General features: G+C 36.3%; 1 protein-coding gene and 1 long non-coding RNA gene across 8 annotated transcripts in view; one reads left to right on the top strand and one right to left on the bottom strand.

Annotated features, from left to right (window-relative positions):
* ntrk1 (neurotrophic tyrosine kinase, receptor, type 1) overlaps window positions 1–8,760 on the bottom strand; it is a 30,999-nt gene extending 22,239 nt beyond the window's left edge. For 2 of the 6 annotated variants that reach the window (XM_058746461.1, XM_058746465.1), the window contains exons 1-3: window positions 5,714–6,461; window positions 2,276–2,350; window positions 2,118–2,189 (exon numbers count right to left, since the gene is read on the bottom strand). In XM_058746461.1, coding sequence (XP_058602444.1) covers window positions 2,118–2,189; window positions 2,276–2,350; window positions 5,714–5,892 — 326 coding nt within the window. In that variant the 5' untranslated portion in view covers window positions 5,893–6,461. Of the gene's footprint in view, window positions 1–2,117; window positions 2,190–2,275; window positions 2,351–5,713; window positions 6,463–7,584; window positions 7,603–8,597 lie in introns of those variants that run through there. The other 4 variants (XM_058746462.1, XM_058746464.1, XM_058746463.1 and 1 more) reach the window with 4 other exon arrangements.
* LOC131521579 (uncharacterized) lies at window positions 2,281–14,022 on the top strand. Of its 2 annotated transcripts, XR_009266316.1 has the most exons (4): window positions 2,281–2,654; window positions 4,609–4,771; window positions 11,560–11,697; window positions 13,652–14,022. It is a non-coding gene; the product is annotated as an uncharacterized LOC131521579 (long non-coding RNA). The 2 variants fall into 2 exon arrangements; XR_009266315.1 differs by lacking the exon at window positions 13,652–14,022 and having other exon boundaries at window positions 11,560–11,875.
* Window positions 14,023–14,445: the final 423 nt, after the last annotated feature.

Below are 14,445 nucleotides of genomic sequence, written 5' to 3'. Positions count from 1 at the left end.
GCAGCACTGCATTTCTAAATAACACTGGCACACATCTCTCTGTATTGGCTAACAACTGGACTCGAGCTTAATTAGTTTAATGAATTTCTTCTCTTTCTCGCAGACCAGGTTTGACTAAGAGAGTGAATTTTGAAGGCCTGTGTGATGACTGCAGACATAGTTCGATGGATATTTTGCATCATTTTGTGTATACAGAAAACTTCTCAGTTCAAGGTTTCGTCCCATCTAACGGAGTTTGCGAGACGGAAGCTGAAATCTAAAGCTAGATGACAGCCGACGGGGACAGTGATGGATTCGCACATATAGATTCTCTGTGGCAGGGCTAATGGGGGCCAGCAAGGGTTCAAATATTTGTTTTCCCTACTCCCAAAAGTTCATGTCAGATGGGTCGGCCATCGGGGCCTATCTATTACAGCTCGATTCTACCGTGGGGAGAGAACGTCTGAGAATAGCAGCTGGCGTCGAGGGGAGGGGGAGGCCGTGGATTAAAAAACCGAACCCACGGACGAATAAAAGAGAGACTCATTTATGCTTATGATTTTTCATACTGTATATCTCCACTGCCACACGATGCTCGCAGAGATACAGACACATCTGGTCCTCTGCACAGCCCTCTGTGAAATATTGATTGCGTGATAATGGACCCTTAGTGGAGTGTATTTATTATGCATCAGTTGTCAATAATACGCCAAAGTGGGCGAGTAAAAGGTGACTGCTGGATATGCTCTCATGTTTCCCCAGAACCCCCCCCCGTTCCCCCCTCCAGCGTGACCGCTTTCCCCCACATCAACAACAGTGGGCATGTCACACACTGAGAGATAACGATTACAAGATAGTGGAGATAAGGGTCAACAACCTTTCGGATAATGTCGTTAGTGTTTTCTTGATGCCATGATTAGAAATCTTTCCTTCAGGAGGGAATAGATGTCACATCTTTGAGCCTTAAAAAGGATGATTTGGAAATTGCTATGCTTCTACACTGGGAGTAAAAAAAAAAAATGGTGTAGAAATTATTTTCCCTCAGATATTACTAGTAAATTTCAAAATAATGAAATTTGAATTTAATGCAACATTTTAAATTGTATTTTTTAGTAAATCATACTCAAATAATCTTTGTTTTATTTACAACTGGATTTTGAGTTGAGTTATTTATCTGTATATGTTATAGTCTATTATGACATGATTATGCTGAGGAGGTTCTATAAGGTTTCTTGGTGTGTGATGTTTGATTTATTGTATACATGATTTAAATGAGATCAAGATCATAGAAGCCTAATGAAAGTTTTGAAGATTTTTTATTTATTTTTTTCATCCAGCAACATTTTATGGCGATTTAAAAATCAACTCAAATACATGCATAAAAACATACATAAGAGCATATTCCATATTCAAAGTGTTTTAAGTCTCTTGAAATTCTGTAGAAAAAAGATAACTATACAGTTTTGTTATAAAATGAAGTTTAATTTGTTGTATACAAGACGAGATCAAGGGCTTAGAAACCATTGTTATTTTTGAAGATTTAAAATGAATAATTTCCCAAAAATGTTTTTTTCTAAAACTATATATTTCTTCTATCTAGATAGATAGATATGATTAAGTCTCATTTACAGCATTATTAATTAAGCATGCTTGAAATGATAAATAATGACAGCATTGTTTTCATTTTGGAGCAAAATGTTCCTTTAAGACTTGGCAAAAGTCTTTGTCACACTGTTGCATTTCAAATAGCAAATCAGGAAGATGAGATATAATGTTATGTAATTAATATTCATGAGCCAAGCTGATTTTATAAAGTGTCCTCCACCCCAAAAACTGTTTTTCAGACTGTTCTAACGCCCTTGAAAAACATGATGAACTCATCTCTGTTCATTTCTTTTTGAATTACGGGAAAATGAATGCATTTATATGATTTCTGCAAGTGAAATGTGGAAATCTGTTCCTCAGTATTCATTTGGCTGATGACTAACTTTAAATGTGTCTTGGGTTTTTACCGCCTGAGACCAATAAAGCAGCTTCACTCATCAGAAGGGAAGAGGGTTTGAAGTGATTGACAGGTACAAGCCCTGAGACCCAAGTGTATTGTGGGAAGGCCAGTCGCATATGTAAAGAACACTCACACATACTGCAGCTTGAAATTATGCTGGAAGGCATTTTCAGAGATGTACAGCAACCCACAATATGTGACCGTCCTGAAATATATGAATGCACAAAGTCTCATTAGTTACTTGAAAATCTTTTGCAATCTTATATATCTTTTGTAGACTGTTCTACTTACAGGTTCTTCAGTTCTCTGTAGTTGGCGAGGTCTACGTCTGTGATGTTCTCCAGGTTGGTTTGACTCTCTATGTAGCTAGAGGGTTGAAATTAAAGAACGGGTTAAAATACAACTAAAATAATGCTGCGTATGATACAGCGTTCTGAGCATTGCTATGGGTTGCTAGGGATTGTTTCTAGGGTAACCTTAGCAGGCACCTCTAGTGATAATAAGACTCTGTGTCATCAATTCAAATCGGAAAGTTCCTGATGCATTTCATTGGTGCACTTTATTTTGTTTGCATGACAAAAATGCAATAACTTGCTTCATCTCTTAAACCTTTTCAGATGATGTCACGAATCCATCTTACTTTCCTCTCCAAATATTGGACTCCATTCTGGTATGTAACGCCCACTTTTCATAATCTCATCAATTCCCATCCTATCTATCCCCATCTGTTTTCAATCATAAATATGTTACATTATAGAAGTAAAAGTTCTTGTTGAATGAAGAATTATCTTGCTTCGTTGAAACAATGAAAATGTGGAAATGCAGCCATCTAAGTTTCATTATAATGACATCTTTCTGAGATTGCATTATGTATATGCATTTAGATAAATAAATGCTTAAATGCTCTAATGTTCACCTGAGCACATAGCAAAAGAAACTTGTTTTCTCTCCACTATAAAACTCTGTGATTCAGGTCTCTCTGACTTAAATGAAATAGCGCTGTGCCCTTGCAGCCGTTAATATGAGGCATAAGCACCATCAGTGAAGTATTTTGAAATCGATTACTTTTCAGTTCCACGCAGTTTCGTTGAAAAGCACTTATACTTCCAGGAAGGAGAACTCAGATTCTTTTAAAGAAAAGTTTAGATGCTTTCTCCACAATGGCTCAGTGAATCAAACTCTATAGAGCTGTATGACAATAAGCATACATCGTATGACGTGCTCCCTAATTCAGTGAAAAGTAAAAAACTATCCAAAACCATCCATGCTGTTGCCATGGTTCTGTGTACCATGTCTCTAATCATCTAGAACATTTCATTCTGCAAGTCAGTGTCAACTGACAGCAGCACTTGACATTGGAAAAGCCAAATAAACCACAAAACTCATATCAGAAATACTTTTTGTAAGCCATTTTTACAGTATGATTCTAAAGTGCAATTCAATTCAATATGATGTTTTCAAGCATTCAGAAATGGCATTTACTTCAGCATGCTCTTTAATTTAAAAATAAATAAATAAATGCTATATATACTTGCATACATGTATATTATTCAAAACTTTACAATGTGTTACCTGCCATTTCTTTGTAATTATTTATGAAATTTACTAGCAGTTTCTTCATAAAAATCCTAAACCAACTGTTTTCAGTGTACAGTCATTCTGATAATAATGTTGCTGCCTTATATCCTCTCTTAATTGTACATAATAAGCTTTTTAAATATATATGCTGATAACTAAAGACATTTCTACTGACTTTACTGGAATCCTTTGATCTGTGATTCTGTCCAGTTGTGTTCGAGAAGCACAAACAGATATTTATTAGCGTCTGATTGACCCAGAGAGCCGTAATGCAATTAGAGAGCAGGTGGGACGACATCTCAAACTGCTTTGGCTTATTGAATCGAGTCGAGTGGGCAATATTTCATCTATTGTTTTCAGCGGTGCATTCGCGAGCAATTCACAGAATGGAATTTACAGCATGATGAATGATGTATTTCTGCCGCTGGTATGAAGTTAATGGTCTCTTGTTTTCCTCCCTGGTAGAAGTGCTGTTTCTCTGTACTGTACCCATCTCGCTAATAAGGCCAAATGCTGCGTTTTTTTTACAGGCACAAAGTGTTCCGTGTAAACACATGGCGAAAGAGCATTCTCATTTATTGATTGAATGCTTGTAGTAAATGTAAGACTCGACTGGAGTTCAGAGAATCACACTTGAGCAGGTGTACTGAGAAAAACAGCAGTGGCAACTGTGCAGAACTTTACCATAAAAATACAGTGATGACGTCAGCCAATTTTAGCTGGCATTTTGGAATCTATGTGTTTTACATCAGATTATCTTAATTATTAAATTAAGCACCAGTTGATCAATGCAACTTCCAAGAAAAAAACAAACAAATTATGTTGCTTGATATGGCTTAATTTTCTCCATAGGAAACAATAGGAGTTATTTTCAAAAATGTCAAAGCTGCTCTTTTCTGTATGATGAAATTACATGTTGATCTCTTCAGTTTCAATTTAAGCTTGGTTTATTAAAACACAATATATTAGCTTGGGATTTGAACCCAGGTTTTTACTTTTTAAAAAAGTGTATTTTTTCACCTTTTTTAATGTCTCATCTCTTCCAGAGAACCTTAAAAGCCAGATCCTGAAATGATCTCAAAAAACATGGACTACTCTTCAGCATAATACATGATGATGTACAGTTCATTAAAAACAGTCTTTCCAGCATCTGTGACCAATATGCAGATTTGGGCAGTGCACATTGTGACCCAAACAAAGACTATCAAGGTAACGCACATCTAAATGCCACTAAAATAATGCCATAAACATTAACTAAGTAAATGCCATTTAACACCCCAAATGGACATAAATTATAAGAAAATGAGATGCAGCATTGCTTTAAAAAAAGAATTGGGAATGATATTGTTTTGACTGTAAATTTTGAGGTGAATCATAGTTTACATACAAAATTGTATACATTTAAAACAATGTTGTACATACTATTTTTAAATATAATAGCTTTTCATTGCATATAATAAACTAACTTAGAGTTAACCAGTTATCAGGCTTCTTATAGCAGTTCTTTCCATTTAAATATTGCATTGTTTACTCTTGGACGGGCAACAGAGAATGCAAGAAGCTGAGATGATTGTAAGAGGTGTGGCGATTATGTTTCCTACTACAAGCATGAGTGCTATAGTAATATAAACACTGTTCTGAATGAAGTGCACTAAACTGATCTCAAGTCCTGCACCTCTGGGATCCATCTGTCTAACTGTACACACATGAACGTGGAGATGTTTTCTCACCATTTCCGAGAATAGATTATGTACCTGACACTCTTAAAAGCACTTAAAGAGAAGCTGCACACAGACAGCAGCAACACAGATTACCAGGCCTTTCCACCAGTCCTTGACTCGTTCCTAAGGATTGCCTTGTTTTGAGAAAGTTCTGCTTTCAGTGCATCACATCCTGATTGCACAAATTAAGTGAAATGCATGTAAAAGCAATAAATGCTGATGATAACTGGAGTGGTCTGCCAGGGAAAACCACTAGGCTACACCATGCACAAACTACATATCCAAATGCCCAGATTTCTCTATGAAAATTCATGAAGGCCACTCACTTTGACTGAACTCGCCACCCGTTCCATCTCCTTCCAAGATCAAGTGCTGAACTTCCACACAACTTTTTTCAGTGTAAACTGCCTAAACACCAAACTCAACTTACATTTCAGTGACGTTTTCGCTCTCCTGCGCCGCCAGCGCAGGGATGCTGGTGATTCCGTCCGGCTCCAGGCATTGAAGCATGGCGAAGGAGCAGCGGCAGGCACTTGGGCATCCGCACAGGGCTGGTGCGACCAGGACGAAAAGCAAAACCACAACCGGGGCCACCTTACGGTCAGCCATGGTGGGGTTCGAGTGAGTTTGTTATCCTGGGAGAAACTCCACCCTGCAGCAGGAACTCTGGATGTGTGGAAAAGTGGCTCTTCTCTTGGCCAGCACTCAGGGTTATGATCCCATCCAGGAGCTGAGCTATTGAGCCGTGTAGCAGGGCCCAGGGGAATGGTGGGCTGTTGCCTCCTCTCCTCCTCTCACTACCTCCCAGTCCGAGATGGAGAATCGGAGGGGAGGGGCAAAGCAGTCCATTAGTTGAGTGTGAGTGTGAGATGAGAGAGAGCAGTGGTCACCAGACACCTCTGTGACACTCGCAGAAGCAAGCGGGGAAGCCAAACCCGTGAGCTGCAGGTGGACACAGATGGATTGGAAGTGCTACACCTGTTAGAGCTGACCGTGAACTTTGAGCTTGTAAAAAAAAAAAAAAACAACTCGCAACTTTCCATGCTCAAAGAGCACACTGTAAAAGGTTTATTGTCAAATTAACAGTAACTTACTGACAGAGGCGGACAGTAGTGAAGTATTTCTACTCTGCTTTAAAAGTACATTTTTCAAGTGTCTGTACTTTATCAGAGTGTTTATCTTTAGAAAATTTTTTACTTCACAACATTCCAGAGCATAATATTGTACTTTTTACTGCACTGCGTTTCATATTAAATGTCATTTAATGCTTAATACCATTAGGAATCTAGTACTTTCTTTTACTCAAGTAAAAGTAATTCAAAGTTTTACTTGAGGACAAGAAAGTAATACATTTTTAATGTTTAGTATAAAGGTGAAAAAAAAAAAAAACTTTTATTTATGAAATTTAGTGCAGTAAAAAGTACGACATTATGCTTTTGAATGTGTAGAGAAGTAAAAGTTTTCCAAAGAAAAACACTGATAAAGTACAGATACTTTTTAAATTTACTTCAGTAAAGTAAAAATACTTCACAACTGTCCACCTCTGTTTACTGGCAACAATTATCCAGTAGTTGCTGTATTTTGTACAACAGTAAAATTACTGTAAAACTAAGTACAGTAGTTTTAAGAGTACCGTAAAACAAAGTACAGCATTATACTGTTATTTTTATTATTATTTAGTTAGATATTCAATAACACAAGTTAGTGCTTCACACCAAAAGCTTTATTCAGGCTTCATCTTTTACATTTTATAGCTGAACTTCAATAAAATACACAAAATTATCAGCATATTAACAATATTTCATCAATGAACAAAATACAATTATAGTCTACTAGTAAAATAAAAGTGACACATTGTGCAAAATAAATGGTGGAAATATATAAAAAAAAGAAAAAGTGTTAAAGTACTTAAATAGTGGCAGTAGGCTATACAACAATAATCAGAGAATACAGTCATGGCCAAAAATATCGGCACCCTTGGTAAATATGATCAAAGAAGGCTGTGGAAATTAATCTGCATTGTTAATCCTTTTGATCTTTTATTTTAAAAATTCACAAAAATCTAACCTTTCATTGGATAATAAGAATTTAAAATGGGGGGAAATATCATTATGAAATAAATGTTTTTCTCTAATACACATTGGCCACAATTAACGGCACCCTTTTATTCAATACTTTTTGAAACCTCCATTTGCCAGTTTAACAGCTCTAAATTTTCTCCTATAGCTCAAACGCATTTATACCTCGCGAATAGCATTGCTAACAAATAAGGTGAATGCATGTATTTTAAAGACGACGTACCAATTTAACGAACTCATACAGCTTTTTGTCTTCACAAATCTTCACAAGGAAAATACTAGTTAGCACAGCTTTACAGGGAAAGTGAACAAGTTACATTAAAATAATACGTACAAGACGATGAAGAAAAGTGTATACATGTGTTTTAACGTATATCTTTCAGTTTAGCGTACTCTTATGATTTTCATCTTCACGACAAGACTGCGGGAGTTAAAGAGAATAAATCTGAGAACCCCATGCAAATGTCTGCATTTGCTATTTATTTTGTTTGTTATAGGATAAACAACAGATGTTAAAAAGATGTCATTAGTGATTTTTCTTTCCTTCTTTTTGTCCCAGCAGAAAACTCTGAATTAGCTTTTTTATCGCTCAGAAGGCATTTACATTAAGTATCAGTTTTGTCAGGAAAACTTTACAATAGTAACCTTTCTTAGTTAACCTTAGTTAACGCATTAACTAGCATTAATAACAGAGGTGGACAGTAACGAAGTAAATTTACTTGAGTATTGTACTTAAGTACACTTTTTGAGTATCTGTACTTTACTTGAGTATTATTTTTTCTGGAAACTTGCGACTTTAACTTCACTACATTTGAAAGACAAATATCATACTTTTTACTCAACTACATTTATATCAAGGTCCCCAAGTAGAAAGTTGTTATATATCACTGAACCCTTTTTTTCTGTCAAAAATCGCTGCCCTCACTTTACTTATATATATATATACTGTATAAACTTAGGCCTACTGGTAAATTGTTGCTTAAAACTGGTCAGGGAAATATATAAATCTGAACATTATTTTACTGTCAAAACACTGCACATAAATACATTATATATATATATATATATATATATATATATATATATATATATATATAATTTTTTATAATAATTATTTTGCAAACAAATTATCAAAAAGTCGGCTAAATGAAAACTTTGGAATCTAAACTGGCAATCAATAAGAATTGAAATCAATAAGAAGAATCAGAATCGGAATGGATAAAATTCACACATTACCCAACCGTAGCCACATGTTGTGAAGTTCACTGATTTCTGAGCATTTTATGAACACTGATCAGTTGATGGCAAAATTCAAAAAGACGGTTCTTTGGTGCAACCTGCACACCCATGAACATACTGAGAGAGTATGATCCCGCTTTCTGAAGAGTCTAAAGGTTTGTTTTCTTTTCAATGTTTGCTTTGTTTGCCTAAAATGAACCATATCATAGACTTCAATATCTATTTGAAAAGGAAATTTGTAACTTTTAAACAAGTATTAAAATGAGTTCAATGTAGTTGTAGGAGTATTAAATAAAAAAATAAAGATGATTATCTTCATTCAGTTGTTCCATTTCTATAGGTTTGCTAACATAAAAGCTCTTAATTCCAAAGATAATACAAGCTAATGAGTGTATTCAGTAGGTTGCATTGGTGGCATAAGGTATTGTAAGTATACAACAATGCGACAATAAAACAGTGCATTTACTTTTTACTTTTGATACTTAAGTACTTTTAAATACATGTACTTCCGTACTTTTACTTAAGTAAAAATCTGTCTTTACAACTTTCACTTGTAGTGGAGTAGTATTTGACCAGCAGTATCTGTACTTTCACTCAAGTAATGAAGGTGTGTACTGTGTCCGCCTCTGATTAATAACAATGAGCAATACATACAGTGTCTAAGAATTTTTGTTAATGTTAGTTAATAAAAATACACCTGTTCATTGTTAGTTCATGTTAGCTCAGGTTCGTTAAATAATCTTAACAGATACAAGGTTTGATTTTAAAATGTGGAAATTAACATTACCTCTTTAGACAAATTTTTCATTGTTCATATTAACTAATGTGTTAGTTAACTAAAGTTAAATAACGAAGTTTATTGGAAAGTATTATCTGTTTTTCTTAAAATCTCACGTACAATAAAAAAAAAAAAACTGATTGGCATTACAGTAAAAATATAAAGCTATTAATTGAAAGTGTATAATATAGCTTAAAATGCAATGAGATATTTGAACTCATAATGAGATCTTTGTCATTGATTGCAGACTTCTTGAGATGTCTTGAGACATTATGAGATTACATCCAGAAATGTGCAAAAGAAAATTATTTGTGTCTTTGTTTTGTTCTGTTTCTCATTTCATTTTGTTCTCCTTGATAACAAATAGATTTTTTTCTCCTTGATATTAAATATTTTTTGCTTTGGTGTGTTACAGATCCAGCTGTGCTTGTTGTAATTTTCCATGTGGTTTATGCCTTCAGCTTGGAGCCACTCAAGGCTTTCTGGTATTGAAAGGGTACAAGAGGAGGATGGATGTTGTTGGCTGACTGCTGTGATTGCAGAGTCTCATCCTCCCATAAGGGATAAATATTGTGTCCCGCCTCCCTCTCAGAGAGTCTCCATACACGCAGCAGTAAGGTCATAGTGCCCTGACCACAATTACTGGCAGGACCCGAGCAGACCCTTTTTCTGCTGCAATAAGGACATAGTGATGGCTCCAGACTTCCTCCTCTCTTTCCCTCTTCATCAGAATCAGCAAAGATAGAAATGCAGCTGGAGATAGGGAGAGAGAGAGAACGAGGGGGCGAGTGAAAAATCCATCTATGGTGGTTTTCTATCCCGTGGCCCTAAAATGGCAACTCGAGAGTTTGGAAGGTTCTCTCGTGCTCTTTAAAAGCTCAGCTTGTGAAGAGGCTTTTAAGACCATTTCGCAGATTCCGGACTCTATTATTGCCTCGGTTGTTTACCTCTTTACATCTAGCAGTGTACCTGTGTGCTTCCACAATCCATTGATTTATTTCAGCGCGTTCTCACTGTTTTTGAAATGGTGAAAACCGTCAGCATGAGTAGAGGCCGGCTGTTAATACTCCCTCGGTGTGCTTTAAAGAACAACTCACAGAAACATCCATGCTGAATGTTACACACTTCACAGGTCTTGTGAATTTAGGGAATAGTTTGACAAAAAAAAAAAGACAATTCTTCTCCCTCTTTCTTGTGTTATTCCATCCAAACCATTTCAAAAAGAGAGATTTTGAATCATATATTTGGCCTCTTTTTAATTTCCTCTTTTGCATTCAAGCTTCAAAAATGACCAAGAAGAATCGTAAAAGTAGTCCATGAGAATCTGCAACATTCAGTAAGGACTGATTCATGAACAAATTATTTAGATGATTTTTTGAACTGAATCAATAAGATCTGACTCCAAAGAGTCAGTATATTCGTTCATGATTCAGAATGACTCATGAATGACTTGTATGGTGCTTTTTTGATGTCATTTTTTAAACAGACTTGCTGTTTTTCTGTTAAAATGACTGTCATTATTTTCCGGTGTGCCCTCCCTGTCCATTAAAGTTAGGCGTATAGGAAGTATCAGTGATTTTAAACAGGATATGCTGAATAAGTCTGTCAAGCCAATCAGAGCAGAGAATAATTCAATTACAGGCCAAATTCACCACTCCCACACAACAAAACTACTGCTAATGGCTGCAGCTTCCAAATAAGAAGGAAACAACGGACCTTTCTCAGAGACTGTGTTCAAAATTGAATAGTAGCATATTGTTTAAAAATAGTATGAAACAAAAAGCAATATTCAATGATACATGTTTCAAATAGCAAATATTCAAAAATATAATACATATTTATTCATTTATTTATTATTATATAAAAAATTGTTTTAAAACAAATGGTGTCCCTTTATGTCTGAAATAATCACACATTTATGTATTCATTCATTCAAAAATACACATTTCTTGATTTTTGGCATACTTTATTTGTTTATTTATTTATTATTTAAATGCAATTTTATAACAAGTGCTATCTCTGTAATAAATACATTTATTTATTTATTGTAAATATGAAATAACATTTTATTTATTTATTTATTCTAGAATACTTTTTTCATTCAGTGTTATAAATTTGAATATATTTGAATCATTTTAGTACATTTTTGTCTTTCTTTTCCTCACTTTTTTTCCTAAGCAGCAGTGATGAAAGAGGTATGATGACAGAAGGGGAGAGTAGTGACCGGACTGCAGGTTACTCAATCCACATCAAACTAATGTCCTGCCACAGAGTGAGACCAGTGCGAAGTGGACCGGAGTAAAAGCACTTCTGGAACTGGTACAAGGAAAGGCTTTTACACCTGCAGTGGTTAATATATGGATCTCCACACTATGCTGTCCTCTGACACACACAATAAAGCAAAACGTTGACCTGCATGTGCATGCTGCATTTGCATATTCGGTTAAATTATGTGTGATATCAAATTAAAATAATGCTGTAAGCTTTGTGAATTTATTGCAGCTCCTAAAATGTGACCCTTCACCCTCAGTCTGAAAAGATTGTTTAGTGGGTCTTAAGCTCACCAAAGCACTCTCTTCTTCTTCTTCTTTTAACAAGGTTTTTCATGTAATTATAGAGTATTTTTCGGTGTGCTGTATTTTAGCAGGCTCTGTGGTGTTTTATTTGTTTTCTATGCTGTTGCTATGGTGATCTGAGAAGTTTTTATGCTGTTTTAGTTGTTGTTTAGTGAATTGCTACTATGTGATTGATTACTAAGCAGATGCTTTGGTGATTTGGGTAGTGTTAGCAGGTTGTATGTGTACCTTTTTTTAGGTGTTTTCTAGGGTGTTGCTATGTGGTTACTAAGCAGTTGCTATGGTGATCCGAGAAGATTTTACCGGGCTTTGTGTTTTAGGTGTTTTCCAGGGTGTTACTATGCCTTTGCTATGGTGATTTAAGTTTTAGCAGGCTCTGGTGCTTTGGTTTTTCACTAGGGTGTTGCTATGGTGATCTAAGACATTTTTAGCAGGCTCTCTTTTGGCTGTTTTCTAGTGTGTTGCTGTGGTGTTTTAAGAAGTTTTTAACAGGCTCTGGTGTTTTTGTTGCTTTTTAGGGTGTTGCTATGGTGATCTAAGATATTTTTAGCAGGCTCTGGAGTTTGATTGTGTTCTAGGGTGTCACTATGGTGATCTGAGATGTTTTTAGTAGGCCCTGGTGTTTTGGTTGTTTTCAAGGGTGTTGCTATGGTGATCTTAGACGTTTTTAGTAGGCTCCGGTGTTTTTGGTTGTTTTCGAGGGTGTCGCTATGGTGATCTGTGAAGTTTTTTGAAGGCTCCAGTATTTTGCTGTTTTCCTGGGTGTCGCTATGGTGATCTGAAAAGTTTTTAGTAGGCTTCGGTGTTTTGATTGTTTTCGAGGGTGTCGCTATGGTGATTTAAGAAGTTTTTGGTAGGCTTCTGTGTTTTGGTTGTTTTCGAGGGTGTCGCTATGGTGATCTGATAAGTTTTTAGTAGGCTACGGTGTTTTGATTGTTTTCTAGGTTGTCGCTATGGTGATCTGTGAAGTTTTTTGAAGGCTCCAGTATTTTGCTGTTTTCCTGGGTGTCGCTATGGTGATCTGAAAAGTTTTTAGTAGGCTTCGGTGTTTTGATTGTTTTCGAGGGTGTCGCTATGGTGATCTGATAAGTTTTTAGTAGGCTACGGTGTTTTGGTTGTTTTCTAGGGTGTCGCTATGGTGATCTGATAAGTTTTTAGTAGGCTACGGTGTTTTGGTTGTTTTCTAGGGTGTCGCTATGGTGATCTGAGATGTTTTTAGTAGGCTACAGTGTTTTGGTTGTTTTCTAGGGTGTCGTTATGGTGATCTGAGAAGTTTTTAGTAGGCCACGGTGTATTGGTTGTTTTCTAAGGTGTTTCTATGGTGATCTGAGAAGTTTTTAGCAGGCTCTGTGGTGTGGTTGCTATGGAGATCTGAGATGTTTTAGCAGGTTCTATGGTGTTTAAGTTGTTCTTAGGGTGTGTTTGCTTGGGTGTTGTGGTTGGTAGTAGCACTGTTATGGCATTCTGGGTCTTTAGCAAGGCATGATATATGGTTTCTAGTGTGTTCTAAGTGTTTGCTAGGGCATTGGTAGGTGATTGCTGGGGTGTTGTGGGTTGTTTCTAGGGTGCAAATCAAAGCAAGCAATGGACCTGCGTTTTAATACATATTTTAGTTAACAGAGCTTTCAGATGACCAGTTTAAAGTGTTGTTTTTACGCCAATAAAACAACAGATACAAAGATGTTTTTCTGTTGCAGGGTGTGGCCATCTCTGCCTCATCTTCCCCTCACATCATCTCTCTACCAGGAAGCAAACCCCATCAACACCCAAATCACAGCGATCAGAGCAGCAGTGTTAGTGAGACTCGCTGGGGTAAACCTGGGATCGATTGGCTCGTGCTGCTGGGGGTTTTGGTAATGTAACTGTATCTAGGTTCTCTCATTAGGGACATGAGAAGCCCGTCTTCATGCAGATGAGCCGAAACTCGAGGAGCGCTTCGCCAAAGACTAATGAACATGCAGCATCTCCTCTCCTACTCTCCATTCTGACTCTGACTCGCACTTACAGTTGTTGTCTCCATTTCTACCTCTTTCATACATATTAGCTCACTCTTACCATCTAATCTCCACTGCCCCTCTTAGCTGAAATTAAAGCGTAATGATTTCATTATGGGTTTTTTTTTTTTTTTTTTCAAGAAGGCTCTATCATCATCTGCACTGCTTCCTTGTAAATATTCCAATAAAAGCAGTATTAAAAAGTGCAGAGGCAAGAGAGGAATCAGAAGCGCTTCGCTCTGTATCGACTGATCCTATGTATCTCATCAGGTTTAGTCTTGGTCTGGATCCATTCAATTACTATAATGCATCATTATGAAATAGCCCAATTACATGACTAACCTCAATGCAAAAATAGTATTTAATTTCTTTAAATGAAAGGCTCCAAAAAAAGCCCAAGGCTCTTTGGTGGATCTGAACACAGCTACAGGGCGCTCAGGGTCGATTGCCATTCACAAGAAGACATGAAATGTCCAGCATCCCTGATCCTTGAAGAC

This window comes from Onychostoma macrolepis, chromosome 16 (genome assembly GCF_012432095.1).
Source record: "Onychostoma macrolepis isolate SWU-2019 chromosome 16, ASM1243209v1, whole genome shotgun sequence".
Taxonomy (NCBI): domain Eukaryota; kingdom Metazoa; phylum Chordata; class Actinopteri; order Cypriniformes; family Cyprinidae; genus Onychostoma; species Onychostoma macrolepis.
The sequence above is the reverse complement of the archived record's forward strand: the minus strand, read 5'-3'. Positions and strand labels throughout refer to the sequence as shown.